The 19581-nt window shown below is 31.4% G+C and overlaps 1 protein-coding gene across 2 annotated transcripts in view; it reads right to left on the reverse strand.

The window, feature by feature from the left end:
- The window catches only part of TRPM7 (transient receptor potential cation channel subfamily M member 7), a 92429-nt gene that overhangs the window by 47222 nt on the left and 25626 nt on the right, over nucleotides 1–19581 (reverse strand). For both annotated transcript variants that reach the window (XM_016128571.2, XM_036218397.1), the window contains exons 6-13: nucleotides 18509–18633; nucleotides 17491–17662; nucleotides 16088–16262; nucleotides 15062–15185; nucleotides 13990–14062; nucleotides 12122–12222; nucleotides 3097–3231; nucleotides 858–911 (exon numbers count right to left, since the gene is read on the reverse strand). In XM_016128571.2, the coding sequence (XP_015984057.2) occupies nucleotides 858–911; nucleotides 3097–3231; nucleotides 12122–12222; nucleotides 13990–14062; nucleotides 15062–15185; nucleotides 16088–16262; nucleotides 17491–17662; nucleotides 18509–18633 (959 nt within the window). The remainder of the gene's footprint in view (nucleotides 1–857; nucleotides 912–3096; nucleotides 3232–12121; nucleotides 12223–13989; nucleotides 14063–15061; nucleotides 15186–16087; nucleotides 16263–17490; nucleotides 17663–18508; nucleotides 18634–19581) is intronic.

The following is a 19581-nucleotide window of genomic DNA, read 5'->3' on the forward strand; positions in this document are numbered from 1 at the left end:
TTTGTTTTTATTTTATCTTAAGCAACCTCAAAATACGCTTTGATTAAGGAAGTCACGTATGATATTTTTAGTTTTAATAAATCTGACAAATATCATTATGATGTAAGCCCACTTGAATGGGAAATATTTAAATTAAATAATTTAAAAAAGTTATCTAAAAAAGTAACCATAAGTAATTTCTCAAACCATACAAATAACTTATAAAACTCAACTTATTAATTTAAATCAGAAAATACTCAATTATGGCCTTTAGGATTTTTTACTTACAAAAATAAAAAAATGGGGCTTATTATTACAGCCACCAATGTAAAAATAATCGATACATACCAAATCTCATATTTATTTCCAGAATTAACAACTATAGTTCTTTCTGCTAACCCACATAAGTAAATCATAATGCAAATGTGGTTTAGAAACCCCCTGGAATGAAGGTCTCCTCCATTATTTAAGCTTTATGGGGAAAAAAAAAATCTGCCATTAAGATCACCAACCAATGTTTCCCTCAGTGTCCTTATTAAATGTCTTTACATGCCCAGAGAACAAATTTCTTCTGAATAGAGAAAGAAGGTATATTCATTCTATTAATGATCTTTCTTTATGGAACAATGAGCATTATGAAATTCATCATCCTCTATCTCAGATGACTAGAAGCTCAAGCACTCAGTCCCAATTTCATAAACTTCCTTTTTTTAAATTTCTGATGTAGTATACTCTTTATCTCTCTGTTAGCCTTTATTTTATTTTGTCCTTTAAAAATGTCATTTTATTGCTATTTTTAAGATGTATTTAAATGTTTTGAGACAGAAGAAGTATAAATAATATTTTATATAGCATTTTTGGAAAAGAAAATCTCTTACCTGTTTGACATCTCGAACAAGATGAAATAGCATTGGATTGGTTGGACCTTGTTTCTTTAAGGAAAAAAAATGAGAGCAAACTATAATTTTTCTTTAAAATAATGTAAACAACTTCCCTTCTTACCTATAGAACTTTTATAAACCAACTTGTAAAATTATACCGTTTTTGAGTTAAATAAGTTCTGTTCATAACATGAACAAAGAAAAGGATATAACCATCTCATACTGTCATAATTACCTTAAACAAAATGTGTAATTTCTTATGGTCTTATATTTTTACTTATGTAACATGTTTTGTTTTCTAAAAGTTATACAAACACTGCAAACTTGAAACTTAAATTACATCTTTAATTTACATTTCTTTCATTGATAATGCAGGTGTACGTTCTCTTTCTTGTTAAAACGTTTGTACCCTTGTTTGTACCTGGATGGGAGACTACCTAAGAAGACCAGATGCTGTAGGTGTAAAAAATAAAAAAATAAGAGATTGTAAGCTGACAAGGTCCTTACAATCTGTGAGGTCAACCAAGAGTTGCCTTGCCAAAAAAAAAAAAGATTTCTTGGTTTTATATTCTAATATGGTAAATATCAACACACATAAACAGAATCTCCACAGAACAGCTCTTTGAAGACCTCAATAATTTTTGTTATAGAACTCTGATACTAAGTGTGTCATGTTCTAATCCCTTAAATTTTAAAATATTTAATCAATAATTCATGCTGAAAGTAACCATTATTTTAATGAATAATATAATTTAAAAATTACTTGCTTTGCTAATGGGATCAATTTTTATTTTTAGTGTTTTATATTTGCTTTACCTTTCAGGGATAAACATTACTTCAGCACAATGAATAATCCTTTGAATTTTTATGTCAGTTTGTTAGAGACAAAAGAACACCAGCAAAGTTCAATGTAACTGTGCTAGACACTATTAAAGGGAAAAAAATCGGGGGAAATAAAGATATAACCCCTACTCAAAAGTAATATAAAATCCACAGGAGAAGATATAATTGTAGTAAACTGACTATGCCATTGGGCTTCATGAAGGCAATGGCATGGCATTTAAACTAAGTTCTAAGCGATGAATAAGATTCTAGCAAGTGGGGAATAGTTGGAAGAAAAACACAGATTAGCACTGTGTAAATAGCACATGCTTTAAAATACACACACACACACACACGCGTGTGTGTGTGTGTGTGTATCTCATATATACATATATATATATGTATATATGAGATAATGTAGTTGAAATACCCAGTATAAGGGAATGAAGATGGAAATAAAAAGGCCAAGTGAGAGTAGCTGGGGCAAAATTTTCAAAATTTCAAAAGCTGGAGAGCTCTGAAAATCAAGCTAAGGATCTGGATATTATTTAATACATATTGGGGAGCCATCAAAAGTTTTTAAACTGGGAAAAATTATGGTAAAATATGTGATTATAAAAATATTAGTTTGAAGAATGGACATGAAGACCAGGAGGCTGGATTACAAAAGTAGTACAGACTAGAAATGACTGAGTAGTGCAAAAATTAGGAATGAAAAGGAGGAGATAAATAGGTAGAAAATGATGAATGCAAAGAAGTCAGAGTCGGGAAGCCAGGATTTGGTCGTAGTGCTGCTTCAAAGTATAGCTCGATTAAATTCATATTGGAAATATGGAAATCAATAAGAAGGGCAGTATTTACCCTCTCCGATGTAGTGACATGAAATTTGAAATGAAATCAGAAAGGCTTTGTGAAGGGAATAGTTTTCTTCTCCTTAGAAAAATAAAGAACAGTATATAAGCTATGAGAGAGACCCAAAATCAAATCATGAATGTACAAAAGCAAAAAGAAAAAAATAAAGAGCAAAGTGTAAGTTCTGCATTAGACAAAGAGGTCACAAGAAATTTAGTGTAACAAATGATCACGAAGGAAAAAAAGAAATATAATGACCCTATAATTAAGAAGTTGATCATATAGTTTTAAAAAAGAGTGAGGGGAGGGAAAAGGAGACAGGACTGATAACACTACGTATTTTTCCTATGTGGCTATGGTGATAGGAGAGGTTCCCAGAAACAGGGAAAGAGCTTTCAACTATCATGTAACCAATCCGTACAAAGACTGGCTCTAATTTTTCCATGTAATCTAGCAAGACATTAAAGGTTTTATCAATAGGACTGACTATGTTCAGGTAAAATGATACTTTGCAAAGATGATAATAAAACTTAGTTAACAAAGAATATTAACATATACTTACAGTATTGTAAAGTTCTTCCAGTCTAGGAATGGTAAGGAATTTATGCATGCTTACTCCATTTTCAATAAGAAGTTTGACGAATGCAACTCTATCCATTACAAGAGCATCAAGCATAGCTTGTTCTAAGGATCCAACCTAAGAGTATCAAAATTAATAAATATGAAGGAAATTTAACTTTGGGTGGTGAACACACAATGCAATATACATGACATATTATTCAATTGTACATTTGAAACATATAACCAATGTCACTCCAATAAATAAAAAAAATTAGTAAATACGTTTCACACATTCTAATTATACAAACAGTTCTAAATGCAAGTCCTTGGCATTTATACCTCCTTGATCCCCTAACAATTTTAGAAAAAAATTAAAAAGATGTAAAACAGTAAAAGACTAGGACTTAAGCTTTACAGAGAATAGATGAAGAGGCAACTCTAGAGTAGCATTCCTCAAATAACATTCTATAAACACTCCTTTGTAGTGTTTGCAAGTGCGACATGGGGGGAAAAAACAAGAAAGAATCCATCAACAACTAACTTTAGAAAAAATACCTTAGAGCAATAATTCTCAATATTTAGGAAAGGTTTTTTGGAGGCATCATTTCAATCATTGGAGGTCATCACTCACATTTAATAGGTAGGGTCAAAGGATACCAGAAATCATGCAATTATTAGACAATCTCACAAATGGATCATCCCACATCTCGCACAATTTCCTATTATTCTGTTAGATGCTTATGAATGAAAATCTAGTAATAACTGCATATAAATGCTCAGTATTCTATTACAGTTTGTTCTACAATGAACTTTCCAAAAAATACAACTACCATATAAGTTAGACAAGTTCTCTTTTAGAACTTTAACAGAAATTATGCATTCGAGTTTAATATAACATGGATATATCCATCAGTCAGCATTCGTAGCTGTCCCTAAGTTTTTAGAGGCTCTTTTATAGACTTCAACAGATTCTCAAACAAATGTTAAATTAACGGAGACAAAAATAGATTTCCTTGAGTATCATTAATAAAGGTTATTTTATCAGTAGACTTTTATTAATATATTTAATATTAATATGGGCTATTACTTCCATATATTTTTAATAGTTTGGTACTGTATGATTAAAAAAAAAACTGTGATAAAAAGTGATTGCCCTTTTTTACCTGTTGTTTTTCAAGCTTATTCTGATTCGTCTTCAGAAGCTTACCTTACAACTATACAACTTCTCTGTAGCAGCTTTTATTACCATTTTCTTCCTCCAATCTATCCTCTATTTGTACCACTTGGCAAAGGACATAATCTTCAAGATCTTTTTACTATACAGATTTATACATGATAGAATTTCAAGATGGAAGATGTGTTTTCTGTGATATTGTTCACAACCCGGTCTTAGGTCATAATAAGAAAAATATTTTGACAATGAACTTAAAAATAAAACCCAACTAATTTATGAGAATGTAATATGTATTCATTTTTTCACAGCGACAGCCTATAATTTATCATGGCATGTTATTCCTATTTTAGTTAATATTATTTCCTTCCTTCACTTATCACATACAAATAATTCTATTTCTTGTTATCCTAACATTAACAACTTTTACCCTATTGCCCACTTGGTCCTCTCTCTGCTCTTTCCTTGTTCTATACTTGTAAGGGTGTTTTCCTTCTACCCATGGAATTTAAGTTAGTAGCAACATTCCTGTATTAGTCTGCACTCACAAATGCAACATTTACACTGATTCTATGAATAAAGGTAAAAGTATGTGATTATTTACTGTCTTTTATACATTGCCATTCTTGAGCATCTGCATACTGAAATATCTATTTTTATTGTAAACCACTTTTGTGTCTTCATCTTTAATACAATTAGGGCATTGTATTGTTTTTATTAAAAAAAAGTGTAGTATTTATAAAATTTCATTTTCACACAACAAAAAAGGGCATAATAAACTTTCTTTTTGCTTTAAAGTGTTCCAGTTGCCAGATGAGAGGGGATTAAGAAGTGCAAATTGCCAGTTATAAAAAGTCAGGAGGATGTTAAGTATAGCAGAGAGAATATAATCAGTAACACTGTAATAACTATGTATGGTGCCAGATGGGTACTAGTCTTATCAGGATGATCACTTCATTAGTTAGATAAATGTCTAATCACTGTTGTACATTTGAAACTAATATTGAATATTGACTGTAATTTTTAAAAAATTATTAAATAAGAATTGTTCAATCTGATTGGGTTCATGACCACTTTCCTAGAACAAAGCCTAATTAAATTTTCATATCCAAGAAAAAAAGATTGTTAAAAAAAGTTTTGCTTTGTAAGCAATATTTCTTGGTTCGTTCAATGAATACTTAACTCCTAACAATCAAGAGGAAAAGAAAAAGTTGTCCTGCAAACTCTACATTTATCATGAAGAAAGCACAAAATCAAACAGACAACACTGTAGAGAACAAATCTATGAGATAAATCACATATACATAGACGTTAAAGGCTTTGTTAAAGCCTTCACATCCAAGGAATGCAAAAATCCAATGAAATTATTCAATGGAATAAAAGGATGGCTTCCTGTAATTGTTTTACCACAGCTGATTAACATCAATTTCTTTCTCTATAGTACTGTAAGAGGGGAAGTGACCAAATAGTTTTTTTTTTAATTATCATACACAAAACAAATCCCCATGGTTTAAAAAAAATCAAATATCAAAATGACATAAAATAAAACTTTCCTTCCTCTGGCCCTCATCTCTGCAGACAGATCCCATATTTACAGTTTCCAGAAAAGTTCTAGAACCACACAGTATTCACTCATAAGCAGAATTTGCCATAATTATTATCATGCTATGCATACTTTTTTTGTAATTTGCTATTTATATTGTGCGGAAAGGACCTAGCTCATCTGCTGTAATAGGAGGATAATATTCCAAAGTACAAATGAACATTTAATTTATGCGGCCTCCAACTGATTCAGATATGTAACAAAAATTTGGCAAGCACTTACTATGTGCCAAGCTGTGAAAAAAGCAATGAATAAAACTAAAAAATATTCTTGCTTCCTTAAAATTTACTTAGAAATAAATAGCTGAAATATATGATTTATCAGAGGGTGATACATGCTAAAGAAAAAAAATGACAGAGAAGAACATACAAGATGCTGTCATAGAGGGCTGCAATTAAAATAGGGTGGACAGTAAAAGCCAAACTGAGGAAGATACATTTGGTTAGAAGCCAGAGAGAGAAAGCAAGACCAGGAAGGTATCTAAGAGAAATGTTCCAGAGAGAGAAAATAGCAAGTACGAAGCCTATCAAGAAGACCATTCTTGACATGCTAAGAACAGTAAAAAGGCCAAAATGGCTATATAAAAGAGAGCAATCAAGATAGTGGTTAACATGTAAGGTAAGAGAAGCAGTAATGGGGCAGATGATGTAAAACCTTGTAGGCCATTATAAGGATTCCGGATTGTACTCTGGGTAAATGTGATGTGATCGACCTTCCATGCATAACAGAAAATGAAGAATGAGAATAATAAAACTACAGTAAGATACTACTACTAAAACAATACAAAAGAAAGGTAATAAATTGGACCAATGATGATAAAACTGGGTATTTTGAAAGTAGATCTGAGAAGATTTACAAATGGAATTGGATTGTAATATATGAGGAAAAGTAAAAAATGACATTGAGGTTTCTTGTCTAAGAAACTAGGAAGAGACTGGTGCCATTCAGTAAGATGGGGAAGACTTAATTAGAAACTGGTCTAAACATCCATGAGAACACTGATGAGTTCTCTTCTACAGAGTACTATTTCTTTTTTTTTTTTTTTTTTAACCTCTTAACTCCATCACCTTTACCATTTCTTCTACTCCCACCTCCCTCTAGCAACCACCAATCTACTTCATTTATGAGCTTGGCATATTTTTTTAATTCCACATATAGGAGAGAACATACAATATTTATCTTTCTCTGATTTATTTCACTTAATGCCCTCAAGGCGTGTGGGCGTGCGCGCATGTGTGGGTCTGTGTGTGTGTCACAATTTCTTTATCCATTCATGCACTGATGGACACTGATTATTTCTATATTTTGGCTACTATAAATAATGCTGCAGTACACGTGCACGTGCACCTATCTTTTGGAGTTACTAATTTCATTTTCTCACGATAAATACCCAGAAGCAGACTGCTGGATCACACGGTAGTTCTATTTTCAATTTTTTGAGAAACCTCCATATTGTTTTCCAAAGTAGCTATATCAATTTACATTCTCACTAACAGTGTACTAGGGTTCCCTTTTCTTCACATACTCACCAGTATTTCTTATTTCTTGTCTTTTTGATAACAGCCATTTTAATAGGTATGAGGTGCTATCTCACGGTAGTTTTAATTTCCATTTCCCTGATGCTACTGAACACCTTTTCATGTGCTCGTTGGCCACCAGTATGTCTTTAGAAAAGAATGTCTATTCAAATCTTCTTTTCTGACACTGAGTTATATGAGTTCTTTTTTTAGGATGTTATCCCTTGAAAAACACATGATTTGCATATTTTTCTCCCAGTCAGTACGTTTCCTTTTCAATTTCTTGACCGTTTCCTTTGCTGTGCAGAAGGTTTTTAGTTTGATGGAGTACCACTTGTTTACTTTGCTTTTATTCTTTTTATTTGTTGTCATATTAAAAATATTACCACCATGAATTGTAGCAAGGAGCTTAAGGCCTATGTTTTCTTCTAGTGTTATGGCTCCTATGTTCTATGTCCAAGTTACCCATTTTATTTTTTTGTGTGGTATAAGAGGTGGTCAAGTTTCATTCTTTGGCATGTTGCTGTCCAGTTTTCCCAACACTATCTGTAGACAAGACTGTTCTATCCTCATTATATATTTTTGGCTCACTGTTGTAAATTAATTGAACACAGATGCATGGGTCTATTTCTGAGCTCTCTATTCTGCCCCATTTATTCTGTGTTAGTTTTATGCCAATACCATAATGTTTTACTTATCAAAGATTTATAATATAGCCAGAAATCAGGGGGCATGATGCTTCTAGCTTTATTCTTCTTTCTCAAGGTTGCTTTGGCTATTTGGGGTCTTTTGTTGTTACGTATAAATTTCAGCATTAAAATTTGTTTTATTTCTGTGAGAAATGCCCTTGGAATTTTGATAGGGATTGCACTGAATCTTTTGATTGCTTTGGGTATTATGAACATTTCAACAATATTGATCTTTCCAGTCCACAAGAACAGAATATCTTCCCATTTATTTGTGTCTTCTTCAATTTGTCTTCTTCACATCTTTTACTTTTCAATTTACAGGTCTTACACCTCTTTAGTTAAATTTATTCTTAGGTATTTTATCCTTTTTAATGTAATTGTAAATAAGATTTTCTTAATTTCTCTTTCAGATAGTTCATTATTAGTGTATAGAAACATGACAGACTTTTGGGTATTGATCTGTATCCTACAACTCTGCTAAATTTATTAGTTCTAATTTTCTTGATGGAGTCTTTAAGGTTTTCCACATATAATATCATGTCATCTGCAAACAGTGACAATTTTACTACTTCCTTTCCAATTTGAATACCTTTTATTTCTCTCTCTCTCTCTCTTCCCCCATCTTCCCCTCCTCCCCAACTCTCCCCCCATCCCCAAATGCTCTGGCTAGGACTTCCAATATTATTCTGAATAAAAGTGGTAAGAGTGGGCATTCTTGTCCTGTTTCTGATCTTAAAGGAAAATCTTTCAGCTTTTATCCACTGAGTATGATGTTACCTGTGGGTTTGTTACATATTGCCCTTACTTCACTGAAATACATTCCCTCTATATTTACTTGTTGATTGAATTTTTTCATAAATAGGTACTGAATTTTGTTAAATGCTTTTCCTCTATGTACAATGATGATCATAGGATTTTTATCTTTCATTTTGTTAATGCAGTATATCACATTGACTTGTGATGTTGAACCATCCTTGCATCATACCTGGAACAAATCCTTTCAATGTATTATTGAATTTGGTTTCTGAATATGATGTTGAGGATTTTTAAAAAGCTATTTCTGAAGGGTCTGGCTTTCAATCAGCATGAATGTAGGTTCTGAGATCCTTCCCTAAGAGACAATGATAAGTCTTGGCACATCCTCAACTACTGGGAGTTACTAAAAAAGAAGAATATATATTCTTAATAAAAGAACAAGATAAAGCTTCATGAAAAAAAAAAAAACACTTCATGACATGGAGATAAGTAATTTGCTTGATAAAGAGTTCAAAGTAATGGTCATAAAGTCACTCACTAAACTTGGGAAATGAACAGATGAACACAGTGAGAATTTCAACAAAGAGATAAAAAATATAAGAAAGTACCAAAGAGAAGTCACAGCCATGATGAATACAATAACTGAACTGAAAAATACATTAAAAGGCTTCAACAACAGACTAAATGAAGCAGGATAAAGGATCAGTAAACTCAAAAGACAGGGTAGTGGAGCTCACCAATTAGAGCAGCAAAAAGAAAAAAAGAAAAAGAAAAACAGCGTAGACAGCTTAATGGACCAATAGGACAACATCAAAAACTAACATTCTATTAGAGGGCTCCAACAAGGAGAAGAGAGAGACAAAGGGGCAAAAATATTGTTTGTGGAAATATTAGCTGAAAACTTCCCCAATCAGGAAAAGGAAACTGACATCCAGAACCAGAAAGTGCCAAATAAGATGAATCCCAAAAAAATCATACCAAGACACATAATTAAATTGTCAAAAGTTAAAGATAAAGAGAGAATATTAAAAGCACCAAGAGAAAAATTACTTGTTACATACAAGGAAACCCCCTCACCTTCCAAGAAACATGAAAGGGATTACTTTAAACTGAAAAGTATGCTAATTAGTAACAAGAAAATATACGAAAGAATAAATCTCCCTGGAAATGTAAATATATAGTAAAGATAGTAGATTAATCACAGAAAGCTAGTATGAAGGTTAAAAGACAAAAGTTGTCAAATTAACTGTGATTTTAATAATTAGTTAAGGGATATACAAGATAAAAAGGTCTAAAATGTGACACCGAAAACAAATTATGGTGGTGAGAGTAAAAATGTTGAGCTTTATTATCAACTTAAAATAGACATAAATATAAACTATTATGTGTAAGCCTCACAGTAAACACAAAGACAAAAGATAAAGAGGAAGAAATATAAGCATATCACCAAAGAAAACTGTCAAATCCCAAAGGAAGAGAGCAAGAAAGAACAATTACAAAAACAGCCAGAAAACAATTAACAAAATGGTTATCATACCTATCAATAATTATTTTAAATGTAAATGGTCTAAATGCTCCAATCAAAAGACATAGGTTGCGAAACAGGTTTAAAAAACAAGATCCATCTATATGCTGCTTATCAGAGACTCACTTTAGGCATAAAGATACACACAGAGACTAAAAGTGAAGGGATGGAAAAAGATATTGCATGCAAGTGGAGATCGAAAGAAACCTGGAGTAGCTATACTTATATCAGGCAAAATAGACTTTTAAACAAAGATTGTAGCAGGAGACAAAGTTGGGCAGTACACAATGATAAAACGCTTGATCCAACAAGAGGATATAAATGTGTAAATATTTATGTACCCTACATAGGAGCTTCTAAATATGTAAAGCAAATATTAATAGATCTAAAGGGAGAAAAAGCAATACAATAATAAAAAGGGACATTAATCTCACATCAATGGAGAGATTATCCAGATAAAAAACAGATAAGGATACATCTCCTTTAAATGAAACCTAAGATCAGACAGAATTAACAGATATATACAAAATATTCCATCCAAAAGCCACGGAATACACATTTTTCTCAAGTGTACATGGTACATTTTCCAGGCCACAAAACAAGTCTTAATAAAGTTAAAAGAACTGAAATAATATCAAGCATCTTTTCTGACCACAATTGTGTGAAGCCAGAAATTAATAACACGCAGAAAAATGGAAAACTCGCAAATATGTAGATTAAATGACATGCTACTGAACAACAAATGGGTCAAAGAAAAAGTTAAAAAGGAAGTCAGAAAATACCTCAAAAATAAAAATATACCAAAATTTGTGGAATGCAACAAAAACAGTTCTAAGAGGGAAGTTTAAATGCCTACCTCGAGAAACAAGAAAAGTCTTAAACAACCTAACTTTACCTCTCAAGGAAGTAGAAAAAGAACAAACAAAATCCAAAGTGTGTAGGAGAGATAAAATAACAAAGATAAGAGTAGAAATAAATGAAACTTAGACTAAAAAGACTTTAATAAAGAAAAATCAATGAAACTAAGAGTTGATTCTTTAAAAAAAACAAAATTGGCAAACCAAGAAAAAAAATAGACTTATTAGACAGGACTCAAATAAAATCAGAAATGATAGAGAAGTGACAACACCACAGAAATATAAAGGGTCATTAAGAGACTACTATGAAAAATTATATGCCGACACTCTGGACAACCTAGAAGAAATAAATTAGAAACATACAACCCACTAAGACTGAATCATGATGAAATGGACAATTTAAACAGACTGATTACTAGTAAGGAGATTGAATTAGTAATCAAAAAACCTCCCAACAAACAAATGTCCAGGAGCAGATGGATTCATTGATGTAGTCTACCATTCAAAGAAGAATTAATTCTCAAATGTTTTCAAAAAAAGAGAAGAGGAAGGAACTCTTCCAAACTATTTTATGAGGCAGCATTATCCTGATACCAAAACCAGACAAGACCGCCACAGGAAAAGAAAATTACTGGCCAATTTCCCTGATGAACGTAAGATGCATAAGCATTATTTCAGTTCTAGGAATTTTAGAGATTTTTACCCTATAAAAAACAAGGTTTTATCAAGAGGCAAACGGACTTATTAAATTCTAAATAGATTTGCTTGTTGTAGAAATGTTTAGGTAAACTAATTTTGCACTTTAGTAAATTCTGCATGTGACAGGTAAAATGTCAATTTGAATACAGTTCCAACAAACACTTCGTTATTACTTAAATTACATTGTGTATACGGATTATTTTACATACCAGCCACTGTTGTCCATAAACAAATACATGATTTTTGGCAATGTCAACTCTATCCCATGCCAGTGTAAGGATGAGCTGGTCAAATGCAGATGCATTAGTACCTAATTGAATAGAGAAAAGTTGACAAGTTCAATTAATTTATCTCCATTAAAATGTGAACACTTATGGATTCTCCCCACTCCTTTTAACTAACTTACACAGCTGACATCAGATACTGTTCAGAGGTAGTCTGCCCCAGAGAGATAAGGTTACCCCCAGGATTGAGTACTTTTATTTTCCAACTATAGAAAAGACACGGCTTCACATTGCAAAGAATTCAGAATACAGAAAAAGAGAAGAAAACAAAGATAACCTATTTCTATCATAGAGACAGTATTCACTGTTAAGATTATGAAAAATATCCTTACAGATGCTTTTCAGTGCATATATAAATTCGTATGTATGCTTTTGATTATTTATGCAAAAGTGGAACTTACTATACAAAGTATTCAGCAGCCTACTTTATGTATCTTAATATCGTACATTAGTTTTCTACAACAATACAAAGATTTACCTTATATACACTACCTTTTAAAGGTAAAATAAAATTTATTCAACAAATATTCCGACTAGTGAACCTTCTGGTTCTTTGAATTTTTTGGTGAGTATATTTTTGTGTAATTTGGTGATTTACATAGGATGATTCTGCAGAAGCCAAATTGTAGGAAGGAGGATATATATTTTAAAGCTTTGGTATACTGCCGAAATGTATTCCAAAAAAGGTTATAACATCCATCAGAGGTATAAGAATATCCATTAGAAAAATAAAGCTTCTTTTTAAAAAAATTTGCTATTTAAAAATTATAATACTATCTTTCCAGATTTTCCCCCACCTAAGTAAAAGATATTCAGCTAATATCTTTTACATAAATTCTGACTCATTTTTCCCCGAGGTATGCATCTTTTTCATGATTAATAACAGCTCTCTGTGATCTCTCCACATTCTTGTTCCTTAGTTTCTTCATCTATAAAGAAAAATAAGTCTTCCTCTTAAGACTATTGTAAAGATAAAATGAGATAAATACTTTATACCACTAAAACACAAAAAGTATATGCCAAATATTTGGTACTTTCTTTTAATTTTTATGCAATCTCATTTATAAATCTTTCTCTTAATGTTTTCTGGGTATCCTATTACTTATGATCTGTTGTTCCCAAGATGATGTATATATTATCTTATACTTTATTATAGTATTTTTAAAATATCTGATCTATTGGCAATTTATTATGGCCTAATATTTGGAAAATTCTTGTGAATGACAAGTGCCCTCTTGCTTTGCTCCTGCCCCCTCACTGCATACTTGGGTCTTTCACATACTCAGATAGAACGCCATTTTCGTTTATAATTTTTTAAATGATTTTTCACTGCAATACTGTTTGTTATATCAGGTGGATGTTTTTGGCAAGATAATGAGAGGAAAATAGTTCAACATGCATGTACATTCACACTTCAGTCCTAGAAGATACTTCCGATTTTCTTTCAAATTTCCCTTCAGGATGAAAACAGCATGTTTCAGAACACTATCTTGAATTTCTATCAACTAATACCCTATTATCTTTAAGCACTTACTTTTCAGCCAATTGAAAATGTGACATAATCTTAACAGGATAATTTAATGGGTCTGGTAGCATAAATCCTGCTATAAATTTTAAAAAACATTCTACAAGATAGAAAGAAAAGCTAATGCATTGTCAAAGTTTAAATGTGTCTTTTGCAAATAAAAATTACTGAAAAATTCATTCTCACATTTATAAATTAAAAAGTCCTGTCTTAGATATATAGAATATAAATGAAAGATCTTACGAATAAAAAAATGTTTAAGTCTTACCTTTAAGCAGTGCAGTAAGGATTGCTACATCTATATCTTGATGTTCATCTGATCCAATGTGGAAAACAGTAATCTATTTAAAGATTAATTCATAATATTATGCCTTTACATTTTAAAAGCTAAGGCATAAGATAGAAAGTAACATAAAATAGAAAGTAACATCAAACCATGTGAGAGATATAGTTTTGGAGGGTTTTATTTTTTTGGAGGGTTTTATTTTTTGTTCAGTAAACAGGAACCAAAAAATATAATATTAAAGGCTTTGTATCATTTATCAAATAAAATTACAAGTATATTCAAAATGTTTGGTTTCATATTATATTCATTTTTTTACCTCTGTTATATCCTTTACTACTGAGTAAGTAATTTATGGGCTGAGGCTAGGGATTTACTTATCTGAGAAAATCCTGCTGTTCCTTCTACAGAGTAAACACTTTCCCAACTCAAATAATTATATGTGTCCTTGATGAGAAATTTTTTTATTGGGAATTTCTTTAAACTGTTTGAAATGTAACACTATTTGAGAATTTTTAATTTAATAACCTTTTTCATAAAGTAAAAGACTACTGTACTAACCCCAATATAAATTTTTCAACTAACTTTATTTCACAGTATATAAAAATAAAATGCATATAAAAAAAGAGATCCACCTACTTAGAGAGTTGATAAAAAATTTTATCTCTAAAAACTTAACGCCACATTTAGAGGACTGAAATTAAGCAGCACTTACCTGTAATTTAATTTGATCACTTGCTCAGAGCAACACATTTTTCTCGCCCTACGTATATTTTGGAAAATATACAACTATTTAGCACTCTTCCTTGACCCTGGACATAATCTGTTGAGGCCAAATTATAAATTTTTTTCTAAAATCTAAGTGCAATTATATGTCTCAATGTATAAAAACTATGATCATTCTCCTTGATATCTCTCAGTTTGAACAAAACAGCGACATCTTTACATGGTTAAAAAAGATTTAAAATTTTAAATTCAAGTTAAAAACAAGTTTTTCACCAATTTAGAATGTACTTTGAATAAAATAAAAAGGCTTACTCTGCTAAAACCTACTTACAAGCTCTTTTCTTTTCATGCACTCCATCAACGTTTGAAATAAATGAACTGCTTCACTCTGGCCAAAGTTAAATGTTTTTTTGATGGTTGAAATAATATCAGGTTCTGCTGCATCAGGAAGATTCCTAGAGTAAGACGTAACAGAATTTAATTCACTAATTTCAATTTCCGTTATTTGTAGAATCTGATATGAAGTACAGGTGGATCCGAAATTAATATTAAATACTTGACCCTCAGTAAAATCTTTTCCTTCATGAGACTCTCATGATAAGTCATAAGGAGTAAAAATTGAAAGGACTGATTTTTCTTTGGATTACTCTGAATGTTATTACATGGCATGAATTGCAATATCAGCACTCACATTTTATAAGATATTGTATAAAGATAATTTTAAGACATTATGGTGTATACAGCGGTATCTCACCAAGATGTCTTATACAGGGGCACATTGGCATTTTTTTCTCAATAGATATTATATTTACATGGCTCAAAAAATATAATGATATAAAATAATCTAAAACATGAAAGTCTCCTTCCCTACTGTCTTCCATCTGCCCTGTTCTATCTCAAATGGTTTCAAAAAACACTATTAGCCTAACAACTTTCCAGGATCTCTTTCTATATATAAAGTTATTCCCTCTTTTTTCCTACATAAAAGGTGATACAATATACATGCTATACTCTACATCTTCCTTTTTACATGTACATATTTCAGTAATCTTCTCAAATCTAGTACAGATAGATACCAACCTTACTCAACTATTCCATTGCAAATAGACTATAATTTATTTATCTAGTCCCTTTGATATATGTTCTATTTCGTTCCAATCTTTTACTATTACAAACAACACTATAAGAAGTAACTTTATATGTATATTATTTCGTATGTGTACAAGTACATCTGCAAGAACAAGTCTCAGAAATGGACTACTGGGTCAAAAGATACACTGAAATGAATCTAATATTCCAAAAACCTCAAGCCTTTTTACATAAAGTTAGTAAAAATTTGTTGTAATCATACACTTACCCTCCTTCTTCTGTTTGTTTATGAATATATGCTAGTAGATCTGCAGCTCTGCCTGTTCCTTCACATATGACAACTGGAACAGGAGGACTTTCTTGAAGGTATTCTAAAACTGTGAGGATAACATTTGGCCCACCCTCAAATATGAGAGCCACCACAGGAACACCCTGACCAATTCCTTAAAAAAGTAAAAGATCAATTAAAATATTAGGCAAAATTTAGTAATTTAATATTATTTTTTACTCAAATACAAAAATAGAAAGTAAAAATATAATTTCTTGTAAAACAGCTGTTGAGTTCATTTGAAGCACTCAACATACCAGTCTGACATAAATACAGAATAAATTACTTTTTCATTGACTTAAAGTCTGTTCTAAGTAATAAAATTAGAAAAATCTAACATATAATTAGCCATACACTGGAATTTATATATTTATTGAAAAGCAAAGTTACTTTGTCTATTTCACTAAGTTAACTCTTGATAAGAAATTTATAATGCCAATTTGTTTAGCTTTAGCTTTCCAATAATGTACAAGTTGAACTTCTACTATATGTCTTATTTATTTTTAAAATGTTTATTTCTGATTTCAAATACCGAGATATTAATACAGAAATTAATGACAAAATCAGGATAAAAAAGAAAATGATCAATAAAATCCAAGACCTCTACCAGAGTAACAGAAAAAAATTTAGTGAACACCAATTTTTGTTTTTAACAATAACCACTGTAATGCAGTGAAAGTATCCAAAATATAGGTAACTGCAGGATTCTAAAACAGTCCTAATTTTTAAGAGATGCTATGACTCCATCAATCTGAATGCACTGTTCTGTAATTTTGAATTTCTATTCAAAATTGTTATAGAGTTCACCTTCTTGGTGTCCTAAGATTATAAAATGTATTCTTTTTGAAATAAAAATCTAGGTGTTGAACCAGAAAGTTTGACCATGGGTGGAAAGACAGGTATCAAGAATACCAACTTTTAATACACAACAACCAAAGAGTGATTCACAGGTTATAAACTTTAAGCAAGGTGATTACTACCTGGCAATAAAGCACTTTTTCCCTCTTTTATCCTTCAATCTTGAATATCAAAGTCATGAATATATCATACATTAAGAATATATCTGAATTCTTTGGGCTGCGATGGGGTTACAAGAGCAACAGAGCTCCCAATAAACCTCTGTGGCTTTGGCCTTGATATCTGACTACCCTATTTGGCCTCAGACTTCTTTTCCTAGGTCTTCTTATTTTCCCTAAAGTCAGTGACTCTGGGTTGTTTTGTATGTTTTCTCGCTACACCAGGAAATGAGCACTTCAAAGAATATTCTACCATTTAAGGATGTTGCTGACAATTAATGTAGGCCAGAGTAATTTCAACAGTTACAAATTTATAAATTCCCTTACTAGCATGAATTCTTTGCTGATTAATAGTTTTTTCAAGTTCTCTTCTCAGTTTGACTTCTGCCCCATACTTTCCAACAGTGCCATCATCCACCAATATGAAATGGGAATGCAGATTATTTAAAACATTCAATTTGCTCAGAGGGTTCAATAAGGTTTGATAAGGAGCAACCACCTAAACAATGTCAAATATAAGAGTTAGTGGGAAGGATTAAATAACAGTGTAAAGTAAAAATAAACTTTAAAATAATCTGTAAAGACAAGTAAAATTCCATTTACTTATAGCAACAAATAAAAAATGTCAAAGAATGTACCCAAAAGCACAAGCGTTTAAGCATTTGAAGATTAATGAACATAGGTTGAACGATACAAATATATTTTTACTCTTACTGCAGAATATAATATTTCATTATCACATGTAAAAAAAAGCAGCAGCAAATAATAAATAATATGAAGAAACTATTGGGTTATTAGTAAATAAAGAGCAATATATAAAGGACACTGAATAAAAGAAACTGAATGTCATATTGCTATTTACCTAGCAATAAGCAGAATCTTTAAAAATGATATTAGAAATTTAACTGCACTTAAAAGGGATAATTATAATTCGGTAATTCCTTTTTAATAGTCACTCGATAAGTATCTATAACTAATTCACATATCTTTAATCTGTTCAAATAAAAAATGAATAGCATCTGATTACTACTCTTAGTGACAATAAAATTAATTCTTAATGTCATTTAGTCATTAAAATTTAATTACGAAGACTAGCATGATATGGAAAAGGTGTGAAATAGTTACACAAAAAAGGCAGAAACCAAAATTCACTAACATAATAATGACATTTTATATCTATGAGTGCATTTTTAAAAGATCAGAAGAAAACCTTACGAAAATACTTTTTGAAGGTAATTTGAAAAGTATGGCTTGTTCATGAATATTTTAAATTGATTTATACTACCCTTGCTCTTATTTTGTTACACATAAGTTCAAATATAAGAATTTTTAAAACCATTCTTACATCTCTCCCAACAAGATCATTTCTGTTTTCAATCACGCCCCATGGAGCTATTCCAATAGTGCAAATCTTCCGAGATGATCTGGAAGCATGTTCTTTGAGGGCATCACCAACATGTTTGGCCACACCTGTTCATACAAAATTTAATTCACTTCATTTGAAAGTATTTACTGTGTTAATTAAAATCCTATGCTCAATCTGTAACATTACAATGTGATATTTTTCTTTACACATACAAGATAAAAGCCAAAAAAAGGTTTGAAAGACAAACTTACAAAAAAAAACACAAGAACCAAAAAAGAAAAAAAAAAAAAACACGAAAATATTCCACAATGTCAAATCATTACAACTACCTGAAACACATGTAAAACTAACTTTTATCATGTTGTTATGCCTAGTCCTCTCTTAGATTCCTCATGTATGTAACTGCAGTTTTTGTTATTGCTCTACACATCATTTAAAAAAAAAATAAGAGTATGACTCAGGACTATAAGCAACACGGGCGCGCGCGCGCATACACACACACACACGCCGCCCACCCAAATAACTACAAAAGTTGTCCAGCTGAATCGAAAACTGGGATAATAGTAGAAGAGACAATTCAAAAGAACATATAACTCTTCATTATCACTTGTTATGAACTGACCTGTACACTACCCCCAAATTTCTATGTTGAAATCCTAATGCTAGTATCTCAGAATGTTACTGAATTTGGAAACAGGTCCTTCAGATACGTTATCACGTTAAAATAAGGATGTTAGGGTGGGCCCCAATCCCATCTGATGAGTGTGCTGATAGTAAGAAGAAATTTGGATACAAAAAGAGACTTAGGAATGCACATGTATAGAGGAAAGGCCACAAGGGGACACACTAAGAAGGTGGCCATCTGCGAGCCAATAAGAGAAGAACCAAACCTGCTAATGCCTTGATTTAGGACCTACACAACTGTGGGAAAATAAATTTCTTTTGTTCAAGTTACCCCAATCTGTAGTATTTTGTTATAGCAGCCCTGGGAAATCCGTGCATCACTCAATTTGATTTTATAATGCATTAGGTCTCATTTTACACTTGGCTAT

This window comes from Rousettus aegyptiacus, unplaced genomic scaffold (assembly GCF_014176215.1).
Source record: "Rousettus aegyptiacus isolate mRouAeg1 unplaced genomic scaffold, mRouAeg1.p scaffold_m13_p_3, whole genome shotgun sequence".
NCBI lineage: Eukaryota > Metazoa > Chordata > Mammalia > Chiroptera > Pteropodidae > Rousettus > Rousettus aegyptiacus.